Consider the following 22511-nt stretch of genomic DNA (forward strand, 5'->3'; position numbering starts at 1 on the left):
TGGACTATGACTGATACAAACATACAAAGCAGAAATTTGGGTTTTGTTACCACACAAAGGGCATGGTCTGCTCACTGCAAGACAAAAGCCAATTGTCAAGAGGCAAGATGGCGGCAGAGAAAGAGTATTTTATTAAGTGATAAGCTAGCACATCTGAAGGTGGGGGAACTAGTGTCCTAAAGAACCATCTTAGGTGGGGCACAGAATCTTTAAGAAGTTATATAAGCCAGTGGGTTATAGGGGAGGAGGTTAGGTATGTTGACCCTTTGGTATTACACACTGGGAGTGGCCACACTGGATAGACTCACTGTCCAGGGCTCATCACATTCCTAAGGAACTCAAAAGAGTGAAGTTATCATCTTGTCGCAGCTGGGAGGTATATACATAAGCAGGGGTCAAAAAACTACAGAGCAGTTAGATCTCCTGGAGGGTGCCTGTCCACCTGGGTTAGTCAGTCAGAGGTCATTCAAAGTTACAATATGGTTTCTTTTCTACATTATGGTTTCCCTTATGTCAGCCTTGTGTTGAGCTGGTATCGGTTTGAGTACTCACTAGTGTTTTCTTCAGTATTACAGAAGTTTAGTGCATTTAAAAAATCTGTAGATTTACATGATTATTGCTGACTTTTCACCTTGGGTGTTCTCTAACCTAGAATGGCCCCTTCCAGGCCCTATTTTCCTTCCTTTAGATCCTAGCTCATATCCTGCCAGCTCCACTGTAGCCTTCGCTGACCTTTGTTGATTGCTCTCTTCTTTAAATTACTGTAATTCTTGTTCATATTAATCAGGTGACCCTTGACATTTTAGTTTTGCTGTTTCTTTTCTCTCGGTATATAAAATACACTAATTTAAAAATATTGCTTTTTCTCCACTGGAACATATTTATGAAATAATTTTATTGAAACGCCTCACGTGTATCTTTCACAGTGTCTTGTATCATATGCACCCAAGTATAAGGTGAGGGGTTTTTTTCTACGTTAAAATGATCTCTCAGAGAAGAGAGGTATTCCTTATATTGAAGTCCTTACAAAATCTCTTATAGAGAACTTTCACAGTTATTCACTTATGCAAAAATGTATTGAATGGAGAAGCCATGTTAATTCTCATATAACCTGAATTCATATTTTTGGGGATTATTGAGAGATCACTTGACCGAATTGTTTTTAAAAAGGGGGACAAGTGTAAACCAGATTTAGTTATCATTCCTTGGAGAGGGGTTAAAAATCTTAGATTTGCAAATGTTAAGGAGACTTAAAGAGTAGGGAAGTGGTTTTGTTGTGGAGATTAAAAACGTCCTGTAAAACAAGTGAAAAGCCAGTCAGCCTTACTCAGATCCTCAGTGAGGGCATCTCCCACATATTCAGGTAAGTGCTGTGTCTCAGATAACTTACGTAGAAGTGAAAATGACCTGTTCTATGTCTACAAGGGGCACTAGTGATGAGGAAGAATTTCACTGTGAAGAATTTGAATAAAATGGTTGCATGAAATGTGCAAGTGGGGCAAAAACCAAATATCTAAATTAATATCTTTTACTTAATAGGTAATTCAAAGTGTGTGTTCCTAACTAAATTATAACTTAAATATTATAAGCAGTCCATGAGCATCCTCTTAACATCCCTGAAAATTAACTAGATGTTTGAATAGTTCATCACCAGCCTAAACATTTATTTATTTCACTTGGAGGAATACGTGTTGGATCTTTACCTGGGCAAATAGGAGATCATTGTGTTATGTTTGGGCATATATGATGTGTGTTCTGTGTCATCTCAGATGTCAGATCTCTAAGAAAGAGGTAGTGGTACATTCTGTACTTAGTTGTATCCCAATGATTAACGTAGTGCTCTGAATAGAAGAACTCATAAATGTTGATTCTTAGGATGGTAGCCTTCAAAGACCTAACTCGGGTGGTGTTCTTTGCTGATGGCTTTCCTGTCTTCTTCCTCCTTTGGAGGAATTGGCCACTTCCCTTGCTTTTGCAACAGCAACCTCACCCTGTCCTGCACTTACTCATGGACTTGTCTGTGCTTGTCCCCTACACTGTAAACTCCTGAGGACGGGGATCATGTACGTTGTGTCTTAGACCTTTGGAGCCATGAATAGTGCTTGGCTCCCAGGTCCCATAAATGTTTGTTGGAATGAAGCATTCATGAGCTTGAATGACTGCAGAGGAGTACAGAGTAACTTTCATCATCTCAGTTCTTGTGCAGGGACCAAGTAGATTTAGGTAAAACTTTTTAAGGTATTCTTGCTATCTAAACTCTCATTCCATGCCTTCTGAATCTCAAGAACCAAAAACGCTGGGATTTCATAGTATTCTTCATTACTGGAACTTTAGGAATTGAATATAGCACTATTTTAAAGCACGTGTTAGAATACAGACCCAGTTTTAGTCATGGACTGAGACGGTTTCTAAGGCCTATATATAACTTATTTGAGTGGCGTGATTGTCTCTGTTCCCTGCATTGAGGCTACATACAACTCTGGCCTAGTAGCTCTTTTAACGATCTCTTTACTTCCTGATTGGCACTGTCCTGTCTCTTCTGGTTTAAGTCTTGGTTACCAGATGTGGGAGCTGAAGAGAAGTGACTGCTGTTGTTACTAGAGTGCCAAACTAGGGTGGCATGTAAATTAGGATTACATAAAGCTGGTGAAAAACAGAAAACTCAGGTTTATGAGCTTCAGCTAACAGAGAAATTATTATTGTTTTTAATTTAAACATAATATGGCTTATCCCCACAGAAAGTTAAGCAGTACTTGGGTAAAGTTAACACTTTCCATATGTAAAAGCCCAGGCTGGTTTTATTTCTCAGTATGGTATTGTGTCCAGTTGGAATGTATAGCTAAGCTGTTGTTTTGACTTTGAACCATTGCGTTGAAGTGGCATTTTCATTCTAGAGGAGACGTACTAAGGAAAGAAGAACATTGGTTTTTATCAAATGCCTACTCTGCCAGCCACAGGGCTAAGTGCAGCCGTATGCATTGTTCCATTGAATTCTTACAGCAACCATATTTACCACAGTTTCTTCTTTTGTTTTAGCTTTATTTTGAGATAATTATAGATTCACGTGTTGTAAGAAATAATACAGAGAGATCCTGTGTAGCCTTCACGCAGTTTCCTCCCGTAGTAACTTCTTGCATAACTGTAGTAGACTGTCACCACTGGGAATTGTTACTGATGCAATCTGTTGATCTTTTCCAGATTTCACCAGTTTTACATGCCCTCGTTTGCTCATTTGTGTGTGTGTATATATGTTTGTATATTTAGTTCTGTACAATTTTGCCACATGTCTAGGTTACTATATATCTTTTTCCACACAGCGAGGGAAACAAGGCTCAGGTAAATTATGTGAAATGCTTAAAGTATAGACCTGGGGTTTGACTCTAGGTTTGTTTGGTCCAAACATTTGCTTTTTTAGTACTAATAGAGATGAGTAACAGTAGTCATAGATAATACAATGGCCGAAACTCAGAGTTACGTATGAAACATACTGAGTACTTACCATGTGCCAGAACTGTTCTAGTGTATTAACTCATTTAATCTCCCAACAACTATGCCACATAAATTACATCACTGTTGAATTAGTATCATTAAACAAACTCTAATTGTATTACCAAGGAATAGGTAATTATTTTTACTACTCCTGAAATCAATAATAAAATAATGAAAGTCTGCCTTCTTTTTATGTAATTTCATACTTTGAACCTTTGACCTTAACCACTGATCTGGGCAGTTGTGATTACTTTAAATATGTGTACATATATATTATATGTATATATGTATAATGTGAGACCTGTTTATTATACATTGAGTTAGGTTGATCCCTTAAAAATACTTTTACTAAATTGTAAATAAGCGCTAGTTTAGGCAGGATGCCAGGCTTTTAAGGGAATAAATATAAACCACCAAGGATACTTAAGAACGTAATTGGGAGAAGTTATTTTTTTCTAGAGTATTTTAGATCTTTTTGGCCAAATACAGCCCCAGGAATGTTTGAATTTAACCGAATCTCTCAAGTTACACATCTAACTTTCAAAATGGAACCTAATACATTTGGTTGTAAATTATCCCTGATTATCGGAATATTATAGTGCTTTAGAAAGATAATAGATATACTAATCAGCAGCTCATAATTTACTCTATGATTCTTTGCTAGTTAAATATCTTGTAAAGCTGTCCCTATGATGAACAGCAGCACTTATTCAGAGCAGAAGTAACAACAGTCCCGTGTGTTGTGGATCCCAGGAGGTCTTGGTGTTTTTGTAGACAGCAGACAGAAATAAAAGGAATTTTGTCCTTTTTACCTCATGTAATCCCACTGGAAAATGAAACATGTGCTATGAGTTGATATTGACTCCTGCCAGGTCACCTCCCTGAAGAGTCTCGGGCAAGCACTGTTGCAACATTTCTTGGACAGGAGTCTGACGGCCCCTGAACGAGATGGATGGTGTATGTGGTAGCTACTGTGGAACACTGCGCTACTGTCTGCCCCTCGGAAGCTTCTGGGGAGGAGAAGCACGAGTCACCTGCATCTGCTGCCTTAACTCTTTCCCAGGGCGTCATTTACCCCCCGATTAGAGTCCAAGTTAAATTAAGTTTCTATGTAGTTTATTGTTGTCATCATTTTCAAAATGAGTGACCGCGATAAGGCAGTGCCACGTACGCTTTATTCTGTCTTACTTTTTAGAACTTGATTTTGGATGTTAGATAATGCAAATGTTTTTGAAGCTATATATTATTAGTAACTATTTGGAAACCACAAAACTTTTTTAATGGACTACTCTATCAATTTTCTGCTCTTCTAAGGAAGTTTTTCCTATTCATGACTCATTTCACTCTGGCTAACTTTGAGGGAAATGTAATAACGATTAAGGAAAGGAATGTATGCGTTTTCTTCTTTTTTTGAAAGCTCGTACACATCTTCTCTCGGGTTATGTAACCTTGGATGACTGTAGAATGTTGACAACAGTGAACGGTAATAACTAGCCTGTTAATACGTACTTCTTTGGAATTTAAAAATCTAAAAGCTTCCTTTGCTTCTCTGGAGAAGTGTTGAGCTTGATGGCCCAGAATACAAATCCAGTAAAAACGACGTGTTCCAGCTGTCATTTATACACACCTTAAGCGAAATTAATGAGATCACTCTAAGATTACGCTTTGTGTTTTATTTTCATTTTATAGGTCTGTATGAGCTGTTGGCTGCTCTGCCAGCCCAGCTGCAGCCACATGTGGATAGCCAGGAAGACCTGACCTTCCTCTGGGATATGTTTGGTGAAAAAAGCCTGCATTCACTGGTAAAGGTAAACCATGCTGATGTCAGATTCTCTTTGTGGAAAAACATATGGAAAAATATTTCGAGTGCCATCTAGTAAACCAGAGATCAAATTGTTGCCCTCTGAAAACAAAACAGCCTTGTTCCATTTCACTGACGGGCATGGAAGTTAAGGATTCTACCAAAAATACATAGATGATTTCACTTGATGGAGGTGATCTGGCTGTGCATACTAATGTTGCAAACCTGTGCTTGCCCTTGTTTAGAAAAAGAATATGAAGTAGGAGCAGGGAGGTTTGGACTCCTTGTGGTCAACATTCATGAGCCGGAATTTAACCTAAATAAATAAATGTTCACAGCAAAAATTAGAAGGAATGTATTTTCTGAGGGTAAGGATGGCAGCAGTTCAGTAGCCACATTAATTTAAAATAATTTCCTTTAAGAAAGTCAACTGAAATTCTAGCAAGCTATTTCTTTTCTTGGCACAACGCCATTGACATGGTATTTTGTGTATAAATACGCTGAAGCTAAATATGAATAGAAACAGCTTTTGGAGACCGTTTTAGTAAAGGATCATGCCACGAAAATGATCAGCCACCAGAAATCAGATCTTGCCACACGGCAACACTGAGAATGATCAGAACTCTTAAAATAGTAGAATGAGAACAAGAAACTTACTGGAAAATACACCACTTTGCTTCTGGAAATATGAATTGCATTTTCACTCATTTAACTCGAGCTGAAAGAAATTCAGTCTTGCTTGTGTCCGTAGGAGATAGAAACCTGTGATGCTGCAGCAATGCCTGGACCGACACTCAATTCAGCTGAATTTGTTACGGTTGTCTGTCGTGATAAGAGGCTTTGAATCGATGTGTAGTGTTTGAAAATGAGCAACTTCTGAGGCGCACTTGCTTCACAGGACAGGAAAATTCTTACGACACATTTTTTTCTTGTCAAATTTGCGTGCCTCAAGCAGTGGCAGTTCTCAAGAAGGACAAGTGTTGATATGTGGCATTTTCCTAGCAGTACATTTAAAGACTAGAGTGCTTTGTTTATGTATTTATTTGGTTTTCATGTAATTGCCAAGGTGTGTTTGTGTTCTGAACAATTTTAGGTAGTTTAGTTACTCTCTCAGGATGTGTTAGCAATGGTCTTGGGATTATACTTGATGAAGTTTATGATGTAATGAGGCAACCGTGACAATATTCCTGTGTTAAATGTGTGGAACTTGAATAGCTAGGGGTTTGTTTAGGTTGATTTGATCTTTTGGTAGAAAGAATAAAATGTATTTAAAATGGCCTTATCACCCCTTAATCATTAAACAAACCTGTCACAAAACAATGGGTGCATGTGTGTTTCTATTTATTGATAATGTGGCTGCTATCTCAGTTTCCTTATCTATAAAATGGAAATTATAATATCTATTGACAAGATTGTGAGTTTCGAGTAAAATAATGGAAAATCTTAGTTCTTTGATACTTTCATTGGTTAGGGAAATATAAGTAGGCATTATTAGGTATTAAGAAAAAATGTGATTATCATAGCATGTGAAGGACCAAAAGCTAATGACAGAGCTGGTTATTATTTCTGTTAAAAGAATAAAACTAAGGGCCAGCCCCGTGGCTGAGTGGTTGGGTTCTTGCACTCCGCTGCAGCGGCCCAGGGTTTTGCTGGTTCAAATCCTGGGCGCGGACATGACACCACTTGTCAGGCCATGTTGGGGCAGCGTCCCACATGGCACAACTAGAGGCACCCACAACTAGAATATACAACTATGTACTGGGGGGGTTTGGGGAGAAAAAGCAATAAAAAAAAATTGGCAATAGTTGTTAGCTCAGGTGCCAATCTTAAAAAAAAAAAAAGAAAACTAATGTAAAAAGTTTCTCAGTTACACTAGCTGTTGAGTTTTAAGCATAGGTTGTTTTTTAAAGTCTATGTCAATAAGAAGCGGTTAGAAAGTATACTGGAGGGTTTGATATCTGGTTTTATAAAAATAGTGAAGCAAAGAAATTGATGTTGCCAGTCTTTAGCACAATAATGTTTATTCCAAATGTTTTTCAGTAACTCCTATAAAATCTATTTTTAAAATTAGTTTTGGGGGCCAACGTGGTGGCGTAGTGGTTAAGTGTGTGTGCTTCGCTTCAGCGGCCCGGGGTTCACGGGTTCAGATCTCAGGCATGAGATCATGACCGCTCAACAAGCCATGCTGTGGCAGCATCCCACATACAAAATAGAGGAAGATTGGTTTGGATGTTAGCTCAAGGACAGTCGTCTTCAAGCAAGAAGAGGAAGATTGGCAACAGATGTTAGCTCAGGGCCAATCTTCCTCACCAAAAAGAAAAAAAAATTGTTTTATTATGTACCTCTAGCACATTCTTGGTTTCTTAATAGTTTCTCCACTCCCAGCTTTTATCACACGCAGACCTCAAGTGTGTCCTTTGACTGACCCATTCTATTAGTTTTCAACTGCGTAAAGCCTAAAATGCCTCCAGAAGGCATGCTCATGGGATTGTAGTTTAAACAGCTGGAACAATCCACTTAACTGTATTCCAAGGGCCTCTATTGAAGGGTGGAGGATAGAAGCATTCAGCTTTTGTACATAAATTGTGGTAAAGCAAAAGAAACTTGTTTGAGAAGTTTTGTTTCAGAGTGAATCAAAATGTGTTTTGATGTTATACTCTTTTGCCCGCAGTTGAAGCTGTTGGTCTGTGAGTTAGAACTGGGCGAAGGCAAAACTTGATTTTATTCTAGCACAAAATTTTCATCTTATTTTATGTAAAAGAGAAAGTGGTTGTTAAATCACCACACCATTCAAATATATGTAACTGTCTGGTGTAATGTAAAATATACTTAAGAAGAGGCAGTTTTGGCATTACAGGAATAGGTACGGCCTGCCACCTTAGGATCCGGAGCTATTCTCTGGCAGGAATCCTGTAGATTATGAGCTTATCATTGCAAAGAAAATATGGTGATCCTACAGGGTGTTAGCTGCGGATATTTTTTAAGAGAAAATTTTCTAAATAGAGAAGTTGAACAATAAAAAGTGAGCGTGAGATTTTAGAAGTATTAGAAGAAAGATGATGCTGATAGCAGACCTGGGAAATATCGTAGACAAGGTGTGGCGAGATGAGGCTGTCAGCATTCACACTCTCCACCAGTCAGCACAGAGCCACACTTTTGACCCATCTTTTGCAAATATGCAGAACCATGAAGCGTATAGTTGTGTCCTATCCTCATTTCTGAATTTCTTCTACCCTTGTGTTTTTTCTATTGAGATTTCTTTATTTTCTTTAAATTTTATTTAGTTGTGTTGTATTTTTGTAATCAGATGTGAATTCGTTCTAGAACAAGATATGGCATAATGACTTGCTTAAATAGTATATTTATTTTCAATGAGGTTGGTAGTTCTGTTTCCTCAAGAAATTTTTGTTTCTTTTTCACAATTGTGTTGGATTTCCAGGATAAGAATATCAGATTTTTAGTGCCTTTTAAAGAGTTGCATATGTTTTCTCTACCTTTTTTTTTTTTTTTTTAAAGATTGGCACCTGAGCTAACAACTGTTGCCAATATTTATGGTGTTTTTTTTTCCTGCTTTATTCCCCACCCCCCCCAACTCAACCATGGGGCCGGCCCCTCTACCTTTTTAAATAATTGCATATATGTATGGGGACAGGAGGAAAAAAGGTAGTAATCTAAATTTTATGTTTCTTGGAATTCTGAAGTATTTCAACAAAACATAGGGTGATTGTTTTTGAGACAATTTTCCTGATATGGTTGAATTATTGTGTGCATTTCTGAGATTTTAGTCTTAAAGGAACAATGATAATCCTCAACTAGACTCTTACAACATTTAGTTACATAGTTTTAACTGTTGATAATTGACTGCTTGATTCCTAGTGTCCTTGTGGAGTTCTTACTGTGTGCCAGATGCTGTGTAGGCCACTAGGGCTAAAATTCCCAAGGGAGCAGGCGCAGTCCCTTGCTTTGCAGAGTCTCCAGTCTCTCAGAGGGGTCATAGAGGAGGGGATGGGCAGTTACAATTTTCTATGATAGGTCGTGTGTAGAGCTTTCGATGCGAGGCACTAGGTGCCTAACTCAGTGCTGGCCTCAGAGAGGGGCTCGTGGAGGATTTGGTATTTTAAGCTAAAACCTATGTGTTGAATAGGAGTTGCCTAGGTAAGCATGTATAGGGGGGTGGATGGGACACCTGGAGGCATGAATGAGCATTGTGTCTTTAGGATGGAGGCTGACAGATTGTCTTGGCTGGTACTTAAAAGTAAAGAAGGGTGTGGGGAGCAGAGACCTGTTCCTGAATGGCTTTGACTTTATTCATTGCATTGAGAAGTTTAAAGCAGGGGAATGAAGGCATGAGATTTTTCTTGTAGAAGGAAATTAGCGTGCTGTGTAGTTGGCATAGGGCGTGAAGTGTCCCAGTCAGAGATGCTGGTGGCAGAGTATTGGGAGAGGGAAGCTGATTTTGTCGTGAGAAAGGGAGGCCGATATTGACCCTGTCCTCGCCAGCCTGTGGTCCTGTTGGTTAACATATTGGAACTCCTCCCCATTGTTTGTTAAGTAATTGCTGGCCCCAGCTTCTAGACACCATCCCCCACTGACCCCCTCATCCGACCACTCAATTGTTTATGCCAGGCCGTTAGGGGTTGTGGGGGGAGCTCCAGGAGACCTGAAAAGCCCTAAGGTTTACACATTTTGAATATCTCCCCAGAAGAAAGGTGTTTACATTGGTTTGACATTTGGAGGGTAACCAAATAGAGCCGCCTGTTACATAGCTGGACACGTGGGTTTTGAGCTGAGGATAATCTGTTCTAGGTTGTAGACATTAGATTTGGGAGTAGGCTTACCAGACAAAATACAGGACATCCAGTTTAATTTGAACTTAAGATAAACATTGAATGACTTTTCATATAAGTATTAACCATGCAATATTTGTATTTTTACTTGTGAAATCTAGGAACTCTGATAGTGATTAATATTTAGATGGTAACACTTATTTGGTAACAGCTTTATTGAAATATAATTCACATACCATGCAATTTACCCATTTGAAGTATACAGGCAGTAGTGTTTAATATAGTCACAGAGTTGTGCAACCACCACTGCAATCAATTTGATAGTTTTCATCACCTCACAAAGAAACCTGATACCACGTAGCTGTCATTCCCCAATCTCTGCATGCTCACACCCCTCCTGACCCCTCCCCACCCCAGCCCTAAGCAACCGCTAGTCTACTTTCTGTCTCTATATATTTGTCCTTTCCAGCCATTTTGTATTAAGTGAATCATGTAATATGTGGGGTGTTTTTGTGACTGGCTTCTGTCACTTAGCTTACTGTTTTCAAGGTTCATCCATGTCATAACGTGCATCAGTACTTCATTCCTTTTTATGGCTGTATAGTATTCCATCATATGGACAGGCCACGTTTCGTTTATCCTGTCATCTGCTGATGGACATGTGGGTTGTTGCCACCTATTAGCTATTATGAATAATGCTGCTAAGAACATGTGTATACACGTTTTTGTGTGGACATGTTTTCAGATCTAAGAGTGGAATTACTGGGTCAAATGGTAACTCTATGTTTAACATTTTGAACTGCTAGACTGTTTTCTGAAGTGGCTATACCATTTTATATTCCTACCAGTGGTTTATGAAGGTGCTGATTTCTGTACATCCTCACCAATGCTTTTGTCTTTTGGGGGTTTTTGGCTTTTTGGTGAGGAAGATTGGCCCTGAACCAACATCTGTTGCCAATCTTCCTCTTTTTTTTTTTTTCCTTCCCATAGCCCCAGTACATAGTTGTAGGTCATTCTAGTTCTTCTATGTGGGATGCCACCACAGCATGGCCTGATGAGTGGTGCATAAGTCCATGCCCAGGATCCGAACTGGCGAACCCTGGGCTGCTGAAGCGGAGTGCGCTAACTTAACCCGTTGGCCACGGGGCCAACCCCAACGCTTGTTTTTATTTGACTTTGATTCTGACCTTCCTAGTGGATTTAATGTGATACCTCATTGTGGTTGTGATTTGCATTTCCCTAATGGTTAATGACGTTAAGCATCTTTTCATGTGCTTATGGGCCAACTGTGTATCTCCTTTGGAGAAGTGTCTCTCTGGATTCTTTGCCCATTTTTTTCCCCCATTTACTTCTTTTTAATGAATAGGCTATTTTTTAGAACAGTTTTAGATTGACAGAAGAATTGAGCAGATGGTACAGATGGCTGCTGAATACCCACCTCCCCCCAAAGTTTCCCTTACTTTTAACTTCTTGCATTAGTGTGATACATTTATTCCAATTAATGAACCAGTATTGATACAGAATAACCAAAGGCTGCAGTTACCTTAGGGTTCATCCTTTGTGTTGTGTAATTCTGTGGGTTTGGACAAATGCATAGTGTCATGTATCCAGCATTACAGTGTCATAAAGATTAGTTTTACCACCCTGCAGGTCCCCTGTGCTTCAGCTCTCCCCTGACTTTGGCAGCTACTGATCTTTTACTGTCTCTATACTTCTGCCTTTTCCAGAATGTCATATAATTGGAATAGTACATAGTATGTAACCTTTTCACACTGGCTTCCTTCACTTATTAATATGCATTTAAGGTTCCATCCAGTCTTCTTATGGCTCAATATCTCATTTCTTTATATCATTGCATAGTGTTCCATTGTATGTATGTACCACAGTTTGTTTCTCCATTCACCCATTGAAGGAAATCCTGGTTGCTTCTAGTCTTGGGCAGTTACAAATAAAGCTTCTGTAAACATCGGTGTGCAGGTTTTTGTCTGGACATAAGTTTTCAACTCCTTTGGGTAAATACCCTGCAGCACGATTCCTGGGTCATATGGTAAAAGTACGTTTTGCTTTCTAAGAAACTGCCAAACTGTCTTTCAAAGTGGCCGTACCATTTTGCGTTCCCACCCACAATGAATGAGAGTTCCTGTTGCCCTGCGTCCTTGTCTGCAGTTAGTATGGTCAGTGTTTTGGGTTTTAGCCATCCTAGTAGGTGTATAATGGTATCTCATTACTGTTCTGATTTGCAGTTCTCTTATGACTTGTGATGTTAAGCATCTTTTCATATGCTTATTTGTCATCAGTATATCTTTTTTTGTCGAAGTGTCTATTGAGATCTTTTGTTCAGTTTTTTAATCGAGTTGTTTTTCCCCTTATTTTTGAGTTTTAACCGTTGTCTTTTTGGATAGAAGTCTTTTACCAGATATGTATTTTGCAAATATTTTCTTCCAGTCTGTGGCTTGTCTTTTCATTCTCTTAATGGTGTCTTTCACAGAGCAGAAGTTTTTAATTTTAAGTCCAATTTACCAATTTTTCTTCATAGAATGTGCTTTTGGAGTTATATCTAAAAACTCATTGCCATACTCAAGGTTACCTAGATTTTCTCCTCTGTTATCTTCTAGAAGTTTTTTAGTTTTGTATTTACGTTAGTTCTATGATCCACTTTGAGTTAATTTTGTGAAAGGTGTAGTTTTGTGTCTGGATTCAAATTTTTACATATGAATATCCACTTGTTCTAGCATCGCTTGTTGAAAAGAGTATCCTTTCTCCATTGAGTTGACTTTGCTCCCGTGTTGAAGATCGGTTGATTTTAATTGTGTGGGTCTATTTCTGGGGTCTCTGTTAGGTTCCATTGACCTATTTATCTATTCTTTCACCAATACTACTGTCTTTTTTTTTTTTTTTTTTTGAGGAAGATCAGCCCTGAGCTAACATCTGCTGCCAATCCTCCTCTTTTTGCTGAGGAAGACTGGCTCTGAGCTAGCATCTCTGCCCATCTTCCTCTACTTTATATGTGGGACACGTGCCATAGCATGGCTTGATGAGCAGTGCCATGTCCGCACCTGGGATCCAAACTGGTGGACCCTGGGCCACCAAAGCCGAATGTGCAAACTTAACTGCTGCACCACCGGGCTGGCTCCTACTCTGTCTTGATTACTGTAGCTTTATAGTAAGTCTTGGAGTTGCATAGTGTCAGTCCTTTGACTTTGTTCTCAGTATTGTGTCTGCTATTCTGGGTCTTTTGCCTATTCCTGTAAACTTTAGAATCAGTTTGTCATGTCCACAAAATAGCTTGCAAGGATTTTGATTGGGATTATGTTGAATACGTAGATTAAGTTGGGAAGAATTGACATCTTAACAATATTATGTATTTTTGTCCATGAACATGAATATCTCTGTATTTGTCATCATCTTTGATTGCTTTTGTCAGAGTTTTGTACTTATTTAGGTTCTGTACATATTTTGTTAGATTTATACCTAATTTTTTGTGTGTGGTGCTAATGTAAATAGTTTTTTCTTTTTCTTTTTTTTTGTGAGAAAGATTGTCACTGAGGTAACACCTGTGCCAGTCTTCTTCTATTTTATGTGGGATGCTGCCACAGCATGGCTTGAGAAGCAGTGCTAGGTTGGTGCCTGGGATCCGAACCTGCAAAGCCCAGGCTGCCAAAGTGGAGTGCATGAACTTAACCAGTATACCACTGGGCCGGCCCTGGCATTTTGTTTTTAATTTCAAATTCCAGCTGTTCATTGCTGGTATATAGGAAAGTAATTGCGTTTTGTATATTAAATTTGTATCCTGCATCCTTGCTATAATCACTTATTTGTTCCCAGAGTTTTTTGTTGATTCTTTGGGACTTTCTGCATAGATAATCATGTCATCTGTGAACAAAGGCAGTTTTATTTCTTTCTTCCCAACCTGTATACTTTTTATTTCTTTTTTCTTAGCCTTAGCTGGGAATTCTAGTAAAGTACTGAATATGAGTGGTGAGAGGGGTCTCCTTGCATTGTTACTGATCTTAGAGGGAAAGAATGTAGTTTTTCACCGTTAAGTATGATGTTACCTGTAAGTATTTTATATATGTTTTTTATCAAGTTGAGACAGTCCCCTCTATTACTAGTTTGCTGGGAGTTTTTATCATGAATGCGTGTTGGATTTTTTTGCATCATTGATCATATGATTTTTCTTCTTCATCCTGTTGGTGTGGTGGAGTTAATACTTCTGAATATTGAACTGGCCTTTACATTCCTGGAAAAAAATCTCACTTGATTTTGGCATATAATTCGTGTTATACATTATTCGATTTGATTTGCTAATGTTTTGTTGAGGATTTTTGCATCGCTAGTCATAAGAGATACTAGTCTGTAGTTTTCCTGTCTTGTAATGTTCTTGTCTGGTTTGGGTAGTAGGGTAATGTTGGCCTCATAGAATGAGTTAGGAGGTGCACCCTCTGCTTTCATTTTTTTCTGAAACAGTTTGTAGAGAATTCGTATAATGTTTTCCTTAAATTCACCAGTGAAACGATCTGGGCCAAGTGCTTGTTTTGGAAGGTTATTAATTGTTGATTCAATTTCTTTAATAGACATAGGCCTAGTTAGATCACCTGTTTCTCCTTATGTAAGAGTTTTTGTCACGGGTGCCTTTCAAGGAATTGGTTCCCATCATGTAAGTTACCAAATTTGAGGTCATAGAATTGTTCATAATCTTTTTAATGTTTATGGGATCAGTACTCATGACTCCTCTTTCATTTCTGATATCAGTAATTTATGTCTTCTCTCATATTTTCTTGGTTAGCCTGGCTATAAGTTTATCAATTTTATTAATCTTTTCAAAGAACTAGCTTTTGGTTTTCTTGATTTTCTCTGTTGTTTTCCTGTTTCAGTTCCATTGACTTCTGCTCATATTTTATTCTTTCTTTTCTTCTTGCTCTTCTTTCTCTAGTTTTCTAAGGTAGAAGCTTTTGTTATTGATTTTAGTTCTTTATCTTTTTCTTATGTGCCTTCAATGGTGTAATTTCCTTCTATCCACTACTTTTGCAGCATCCCACAAATTTGGATAAGTTGTATTTTCATTTATTTCAAAATATTTAAAAAATTTCTCTTGAAACTTCTTCTTTGACCCATGTGTTATTTAGAATTGTTGTTTAATTTCCAAATATATGGAGTTTTTTTGCTGTCTTTCTGTTAATGATTTCTAGTTTAACTCCATGTGGTCTGAGAATATTTGCTCTATAATTTCTGTTCTTTTAGATTATTTGAGGTGTATTTTGTGGCCCAGAATGTGGTCTGTCTTGTTCTGCATGAGCTTGAGAAGAATGTGTATACTGCCATTGTCAGATCAAGTGTTAGATCAGTTGGTTGATGGTTTTGTTTGATTCAGCTGCATCCTCACTGATTTTCTGTCTGCTGGATCTGTTAATTACTGAAGGAGTGTTGAAGTTTCCAAGTATAATAGTGGATCTGTCTGTTTCTTCTTGCAATTTTATTAGTTTGCCTCATGTATTTTGATGCTGTCTTGTTAGGCACATACACATTAAGGATTGTTATGTCTTCTTGGAGAGTTGAGTCCTTTTTCATTATGTAATAATGCCCTCCTTTATCCCTGATAATTTCTCTTGTTCTTTCCCACCTTTGCCTTAAATTGATAGAGGAACTCCAGCTTCCTTTTGGTTAGTGTTAGCATGCTTTATCTTTTTCTACTCCTTTACTTTTAATCTATCTGTATCTTTATGTTTAAAGTGGGTTTCCTGTAGGCAGCCTATAGTTGGGTCTTCCTTTTTATCTACTCTAAAGTCCCTGCCTTTTAATTGGTGTACTTAGACCATCCACGTTTAAAGTGATTGTTGATACAGTTGGTTGATATTTACCATGTTTGCAACTGATTTCTATTCATTGCACTTGTTCTCTTTATATTTTTATCACCCTCTCTTTCTCTTCCTTCTCTGCTTTTAGTTGAACATTTTAAATGATTCCATTTATTCTTTCTTGGCATATCAATTATACTTTTAGAACTAAGAGTTTTTTAGTGCTTGTCCTAGAGTTTGCTACATACATATACAACTAATCTAGGTCCACTTTCAAATAACACTAGACCATTTCACAGGTAGTGCAGGTACCTTATAACAGAATATTCTCAACTCCTTTTTCCCCATCCCTTATAACATTGCTGTCATTTATTTCACTTTCCATATACTGTAATCACCCAACACATTGCTGCTGTTATTACTTTTAACAAACAGTTATCACATCAATTAAGATCAATAAGATATTTTGTTTTACCTTTATTTATTCCTTCTTTGACACTCTTCTTTTCTTTATATATTTCTAAGTACCTGACCTATATCATTTTCCTTCTTTCTGAAGAACTTCTTTTAACACTTGTTGCAAAGCAGGTCTAGTGGCAGCAAATTCCTTGAATTTATGTTTGTTTGAGTGTTTATTTTGTTTTTATTTCTCCTTCACTTTTGAAGCACAATTTCACTGGATATAGAATTCCTAGGGTGGTGGTTTTTTCTTTCAACACTTTAAATGTTTCACTCCATGCTCTTCTTGCTTGCGTTGTTTCTGATGAGGTGTCTGAGGTAATTCACATCCTTGTCCTCTATAGGTAAGGTGTTTTTTTCCCCTCAGGCTTCTTTCGAGGTTTTCTCTTCATTTTTGGTTTTTGCGGTTTGAATGTGATATACCAAGGTGTAGATTTTGGGGATTTATTCTGTTTAGTATTCTGTGAGCTTCCTGGATCTGTGGTTTGGTGTTTTCTCATTAATTTTTAAGAATTATCAGCCAGTATTACTTCTAATATTTCTTCTATTTTCTTTGTTCTCCTTCTGGTGTGTCCATTATGTGTATGTTACACCTTTTGTAATTGTCCCCAGTTCTTGGATATTTTGTTCCTTTTTTTATTTCATTCTTTTTTTTCTTTGCATTTCAGTTTGGGGAATTTCCTTAACATATTTTCAATCATACTGATTCTTTCCTTGGCCATATCCATTCTACTGATGAGCACATCAGAGTTATTCTTTGTTTCTCTTATAGTGTTCTTGACTTCTAGCATTTCACTTTGATTCTCTCAGATTCCATCTCTCTTGCATTACTGTTCTTGGCATGTTGTCCACTTTTTCCATTATAACCATCAGCATATTAATCATACTTATTTTAAATTCCCTGTTTCATACTTCCAAATCTGTGTCCTCTCTGAGTCTGGTTCTGATGTCTGCTTTATCTTTTCAGATTGTGTTTTCTTGCCTTTTATCATGCCTTGTAATTTTTTGTTGAAAGCTGGGTGTGATGTATTGGGTGTTAGGAATGGAGGTAATGAGGCTTTTGGTGTGAGTTTTTATATTAATCTGGCTAGCAGCTGAGCTGTCTAACGTTTGCTGTAGCTGTCAGTGCCAGAGGCTTCCGTTTCCTTAATGTTTCTCCCTTCCCCTGCCCCCTTTGTCTTTGGGTTTCCTTAAGAACTCTTTCAGAGTCTGTGTCTTGCAACTCTCTAAGTTATAAGCCACTGTTATTTTACTGGAGTCCTGTTGGTGGTGGTGAGTTGCTGGGGAGAGGAAGTGTTCTATAATTTTATGATTAAATGTAAGTTATTTAGTGAACCCGAGTCCCTGGGCTTTGATGATCTTCAGAAGCATTTTTTAGCCTCTTTTCTCTTTTTTTCTTTTTCCCCTTAGTTGATACAGGAAGGCTAGAGGGGGCTGGAGTTATCTCGTCGCCCTTTCCTCAGGTCACTTTGGGCTCTGGTACAGCAGCCTTCCTCAGAGAGCAGGGCTTTTTTATGGAGAAAGCTCTGGGGCTGAGTATTTCAAAATGGTTGTTTTTATCCTTCCCCTGCTAGAAGCACTGGTGGATTTTTCTCTTCCTTTCACCATAAGAACGCAGTAGGGCTGCTGGAGGGAAGTACAGGGGCCTCCTCTAGCACTGGGTCCCCAGGGGTTTTAACTCTCAGACTAGTCTACATTTGGCCACCATCAATTCGTCAAAATTACCATGTAAGTGTTCCTACCAGTTTCTGGCTCCAGCAGCTCCTGCTTCTGCTAAGCTGATCTTGGCTGTGATTCTCGGTATTTCCCTGTCTCCTTATTTCAGGGTGGCACTTCGCCCTGTGACTTCCATTCTCTTTACACGTCTGAGCTGAAACCGGAAGTCTCCCTTTGCCTACTTTTCAATTTGCTTGTCATTTTATTACTGATTTGTAAGAGTTCTTTATGTGTTTTCCATACCAGCTCCTTACCAAATTATATTTATAATTGGAAATACTCAGTTTCTCTTCTTAAAGATGTCCTGAAATTTTGTTTCTAGTGAAACCCATCAAGTTGTGGGCTTATTAGTTGACTAGTGGAAGCAAGTTCTGAGGGATAACTTAGGGGGAGTTTATTTTAAATTTCCATGTTAATATAAATTTGTGAAGTTTTTAATGCTGACAAATTTAGGTAGGATTTTAAAAGTGAAAATCTTTGTAGTCTTGAGTCTAAAAAATAAGTCTTGAGCAGATGTTTGAAAAGTGACCTGTGAACAAGAATATGCTTCAAAACTTTTATATCTCCAACTTGGAAACTTCAGAAAATGAAAAACCAGTTTGCAGGTAATGCTTGATCTTAATCTTTCAGTAATTCCAGTTTTCTCAATAATTAGCACCATGAGATTTGCTTGGAAAGTAGTTATGTCCAGGATAATTGATACAGTCAAGCTATAAAAAAGAGGGAGATAATTTTATTGAGCGGTGGTTTTATAAACTTATTTTCTGCACAGGCACTTTAGTTTCCTCTCTTCTTTTAATCTAGGAGCAATGAAAGCATCATCATGGGGGAGAAAGGTGATATTTATATAGTAGTAAATCAGATTCAAGGCTGAAAGACTATTCTATAAGATACTTGCTGGTACAGGGCTCTTTAGAAACAAATTGTGCTGCTTTGGGAGGGGAGGGAGGGAGGGTGTTAGGTTCAGAGAATAAACCCGTTGGGGAGGTCATGTTACTTGCCTCTGCAGTACCATTTGCCTTGGGTGGGAGGAAAAGGAAAAGACAGCCAGACATTGTGAATGATCCATGGCCACCTGGTCTGACAGTGGAGCGTTCGGTATCAGCAGCTGGTAACGCTCCTTGGCCAATCAAAGGTAATTGTTCAGCCAGCTCTGTTGGAGGAGCCAGACAAAGTATTTCTTACGTTATAGTTTACATTTTTTCAGGCCCAGAAACATGTAAAGTCTGCAGAAGATATAAATTCCTGAGACCCTGAGTAAATTGTTGCCTTTGTAATTCATACTCTCAAAACAGAGGCCATATGTAGCCCTTTTTAGAGATTTGCCTGGGCCTGGGGATGAGCGAATAGGAACCAGGTTTGTGAATACTTTGGTGGGGCTGTGTCCTACCACCATAGTCTGTTTAATATAACGAGACAGTGACTTTGGAAAGTTATTGTGAGATTTAGATGGTTATTCAAATGTGCTTAGCTTCAAAACAATCATCTGAAATTTGTATTTATTCATAATTTAATAACAGGGAGTCTGTCTACAAAAGGGAATGTGAGGAATTTCCTACCTGGAAACACCTGACTTAAATTGTTAAACTGTTCCTTCACTGGGATGGGTGGAGCCAGGAAGTCGGTAACCCTCTCACTGCCCTTGTCAACGTGATTCTGTTACTCTCCAATCCCAGAGAATGGGAATTCCAGTAAAGAAATATCCAGCTTCCCTAGATAGTATACCTGACAGTGGGGTGGCCAGGCCACACAGATGGGGTCTCCCACTTTATTACGTTTCACCAAATTGTTTTGCAGTTCACTGTACCTATCCAGCGAGGGGGTAACTGGCTTAGTGAATTGTGTATTTGCAATTCTAGTACCTGGATCATCTCCCTTTATCACCCCACTATCTGGACTGGGCAGCTTTTGGAGCCCTCACTTTAATACCAGCGGAGGCATTTGGTTCATGTCCTGTTGCCGGGAAGGTGTTGGGCCACAAGCGTGGACCTGACAGTCTGAATTGGTTCTCAGAGGACATTTACCACAGATGATTGTGGACCCGGATAGAAAAAGGGAATGGCCTGCTCCTCAGGGACATGATGCAGTATGATGTGGCAGGACCAGGTAGAGGCCAGGTCCACGCTGCTCTGGGTTGTATACCAAGGTGCACAGGAACACATGTTCTGTTTAAAGAAGACTCAGGGTTCAGGTGGAATCTCACATAATAGATTTACACATGCTTTTGTGGGCTGGCTTGGAGACCTAGCCACCATTTTAAACAGTATTTCTAGAGTATGTGTCCCAAAATCTAAAAAAAATTAGAATTGCAAGTAAACTTTTGGTGTAAACTCCTTTTGATTTGGGAGGAGGGACTGGATAATATTCCGTGAAGTTTAGTTTGGTGCTTTAGGCACTGGGTGAATAATCGTGAAGTGAAAGAGTGAGTCCAATATGTGGTGGAAGGAGAGAAAGGTAATTTCTAGAGGGAGGAATCCTGTCACCTCTGGGACAACTTTCATTCTTTATTCAGATCAAATTGGGACTTTTGCTGCCTCTTTTCTTTTTTCTCTCTTTTCCTTTTTCTCTCACTTCTGTCGTCATTTCATTCTCATTGTGCTTGTCTAGTCACCTCTCTCGTAGTGCCTTAGTTATGGATAGCTGGGTGTATTGAGGAGCATCTGTGTCCAGATGCCCATGCGCTGCCTTCCTGTGAACACACGTCTGTAGTAGTAGTTCAGAGCTGAGGCTGTGCAAGCACATTGCTTGGACTCAGATTCTGGCTGTGCCAAGAATATTGTGCCAACAGTAAGATAAGATCTCATATTTTACTTCACAGTGCCTCCTTTTCCTTATATATAAAATGGAGATAATAGTGGTACCTACCTTGTCTGCTTGTTATGAGGAAGAAATGAATTAAAATAAGAAACATACTTTAAATAGTTTGGTATGTAATAAGTCACCATCATCATCATGCTCAATTTCTTTCTTTCTTTTTGTTAGCTGTGTTCAGTGCTCTGTCCCAGAGTCTGCACCATTCTTTTTCACTATCCCTTTGGCTACATTTCTGGTTTTTTTTCCTCCCCAAGGCCCGAGTACTTAGTTGTATATTCTAATTGTAAGTTTTCTAGTTCTTCTATGTGAGCCACTGCCACAGCATGGCTACTGACAGAGAGGGGTGTGGTTCTGCACCTGGGAACTGAACTCGGGCTGCTGAAGCAGAGCACACTGAGCTTTAATCACCAGGTATCAGGGCTGGCTCAACATTTCTGTTTTTTTAGGATGAAATTTTCTTGCCTTAATAATCTTTCGTTCTTGCCTTTTTATTTCCTTGCTCTCATTTTGTAAAATTACAATGAAAATTGGTACATTCTATTTGAAATTCTTGAAAAAGTTCTTGAGTTGGCTAAATGTATTTTGTAACTTTTCCTTCATTTTAAAAATGTTATGGAATATCTTGGGCATTAAAAAGGCAGAACCAGGGGCCGGGCCGGTGATGTAGTGGTTAAGTTTGCACACTGCGCTTTGGCAGCCCGGGGTTCGTAGGTTCGGATCCCAGGCACGGACCTAGCACCACTCGTCAAGCTATGCTGTGGCGGCATCCCACATAAAATAGAGGAAGATTGGCACAGATGTTAGCTCAGTGACAAGCTTCCTAAAGAGAAAAGGAGAAGATTGGCAACAGATGTGAGCTCAGGGCCAATCTTTCTCACACACACATGCATAAAAAGGCAGAACCATATATTGGTCACCCCTATGTTCATCACACAGCTTCAGACAGAAAACATTAGAGATTCAGTTGAATCTTGAGGGTCCCTTCTTGTTCACATTCCTTTCCCTCACCTGCCAGAGGTCACTTTCATATTGAGTGTGTACTTCTAAAAAATATGAAAGATTATTTTGTATGTTTTAAGGCTTTATATAATTAGAATCATACTTAACACATTCATCTTCCTGCAGCTTATTTTTTGGCTTAACATTTTGAGCTGTATTTATGGTGACACAAGTAGCACCGATTCGTTCATTTTCATTGCTTTATGGCATTATATGACTCTATCACAAATTATTTACTCTCCTGTTGGTGGATATTTACATTGGAAGGTGTCCTACAGGTACAAGATTCCTTCATCTGGAGACCACCTCTATCTCCACGTCAGTATTAGAAACAAAGCAGTAAATAGCTTTTGTGTAGATCCCCCTTGTGCATATGCGACCACGTCTAGGTATATTATACCTAAGAGTGGAATTGCTGGCCATAGAGACGTGTGTCTCACACTTTTTTAGGTGTTGCCAAATTGCTCTCCTAAGACTGCACCTTATTACTCCCCCCCCCCCCCACCAACAGAATGAGAGTTTTGGTTGGTTCACATCAGTGTCAACACTTGGCATTGTTAGACTTTAATTTTCGCCAACAAGACCAATTTGAAATGCTGTCTCCCTGTTTTAGTTTATTTGAATATTAGAGGTTGAGCATATGTTTATGGG

The 22511-nt window shown here is 38.7% G+C and overlaps 1 protein-coding gene across 5 annotated transcripts in view; it reads left to right on the forward strand.

Annotated features, from left to right (window-relative positions):
• MPP7 (MAGUK p55 scaffold protein 7) overlaps nucleotides 1-22511 on the forward strand; it is a 242308-nt gene that overhangs the window by 106139 nt on the left and 113658 nt on the right. For all 5 annotated transcript variants that reach the window (XM_070254737.1, XM_023632090.2, XM_070254736.1 and 2 more), the window contains one exon: nucleotides 5179-5297. In XM_070254737.1, the coding sequence (XP_070110838.1) occupies nucleotides 5179-5297 (119 nt within the window). The remainder of the gene's footprint in view (nucleotides 1-5178; nucleotides 5298-22511) is intronic.

This window comes from Equus caballus, chromosome 29, assembly GCF_041296265.1.
Source record: "Equus caballus isolate H_3958 breed thoroughbred chromosome 29, TB-T2T, whole genome shotgun sequence".
Lineage (NCBI taxonomy): Eukaryota > Metazoa > Chordata > Mammalia > Perissodactyla > Equidae > Equus > Equus caballus.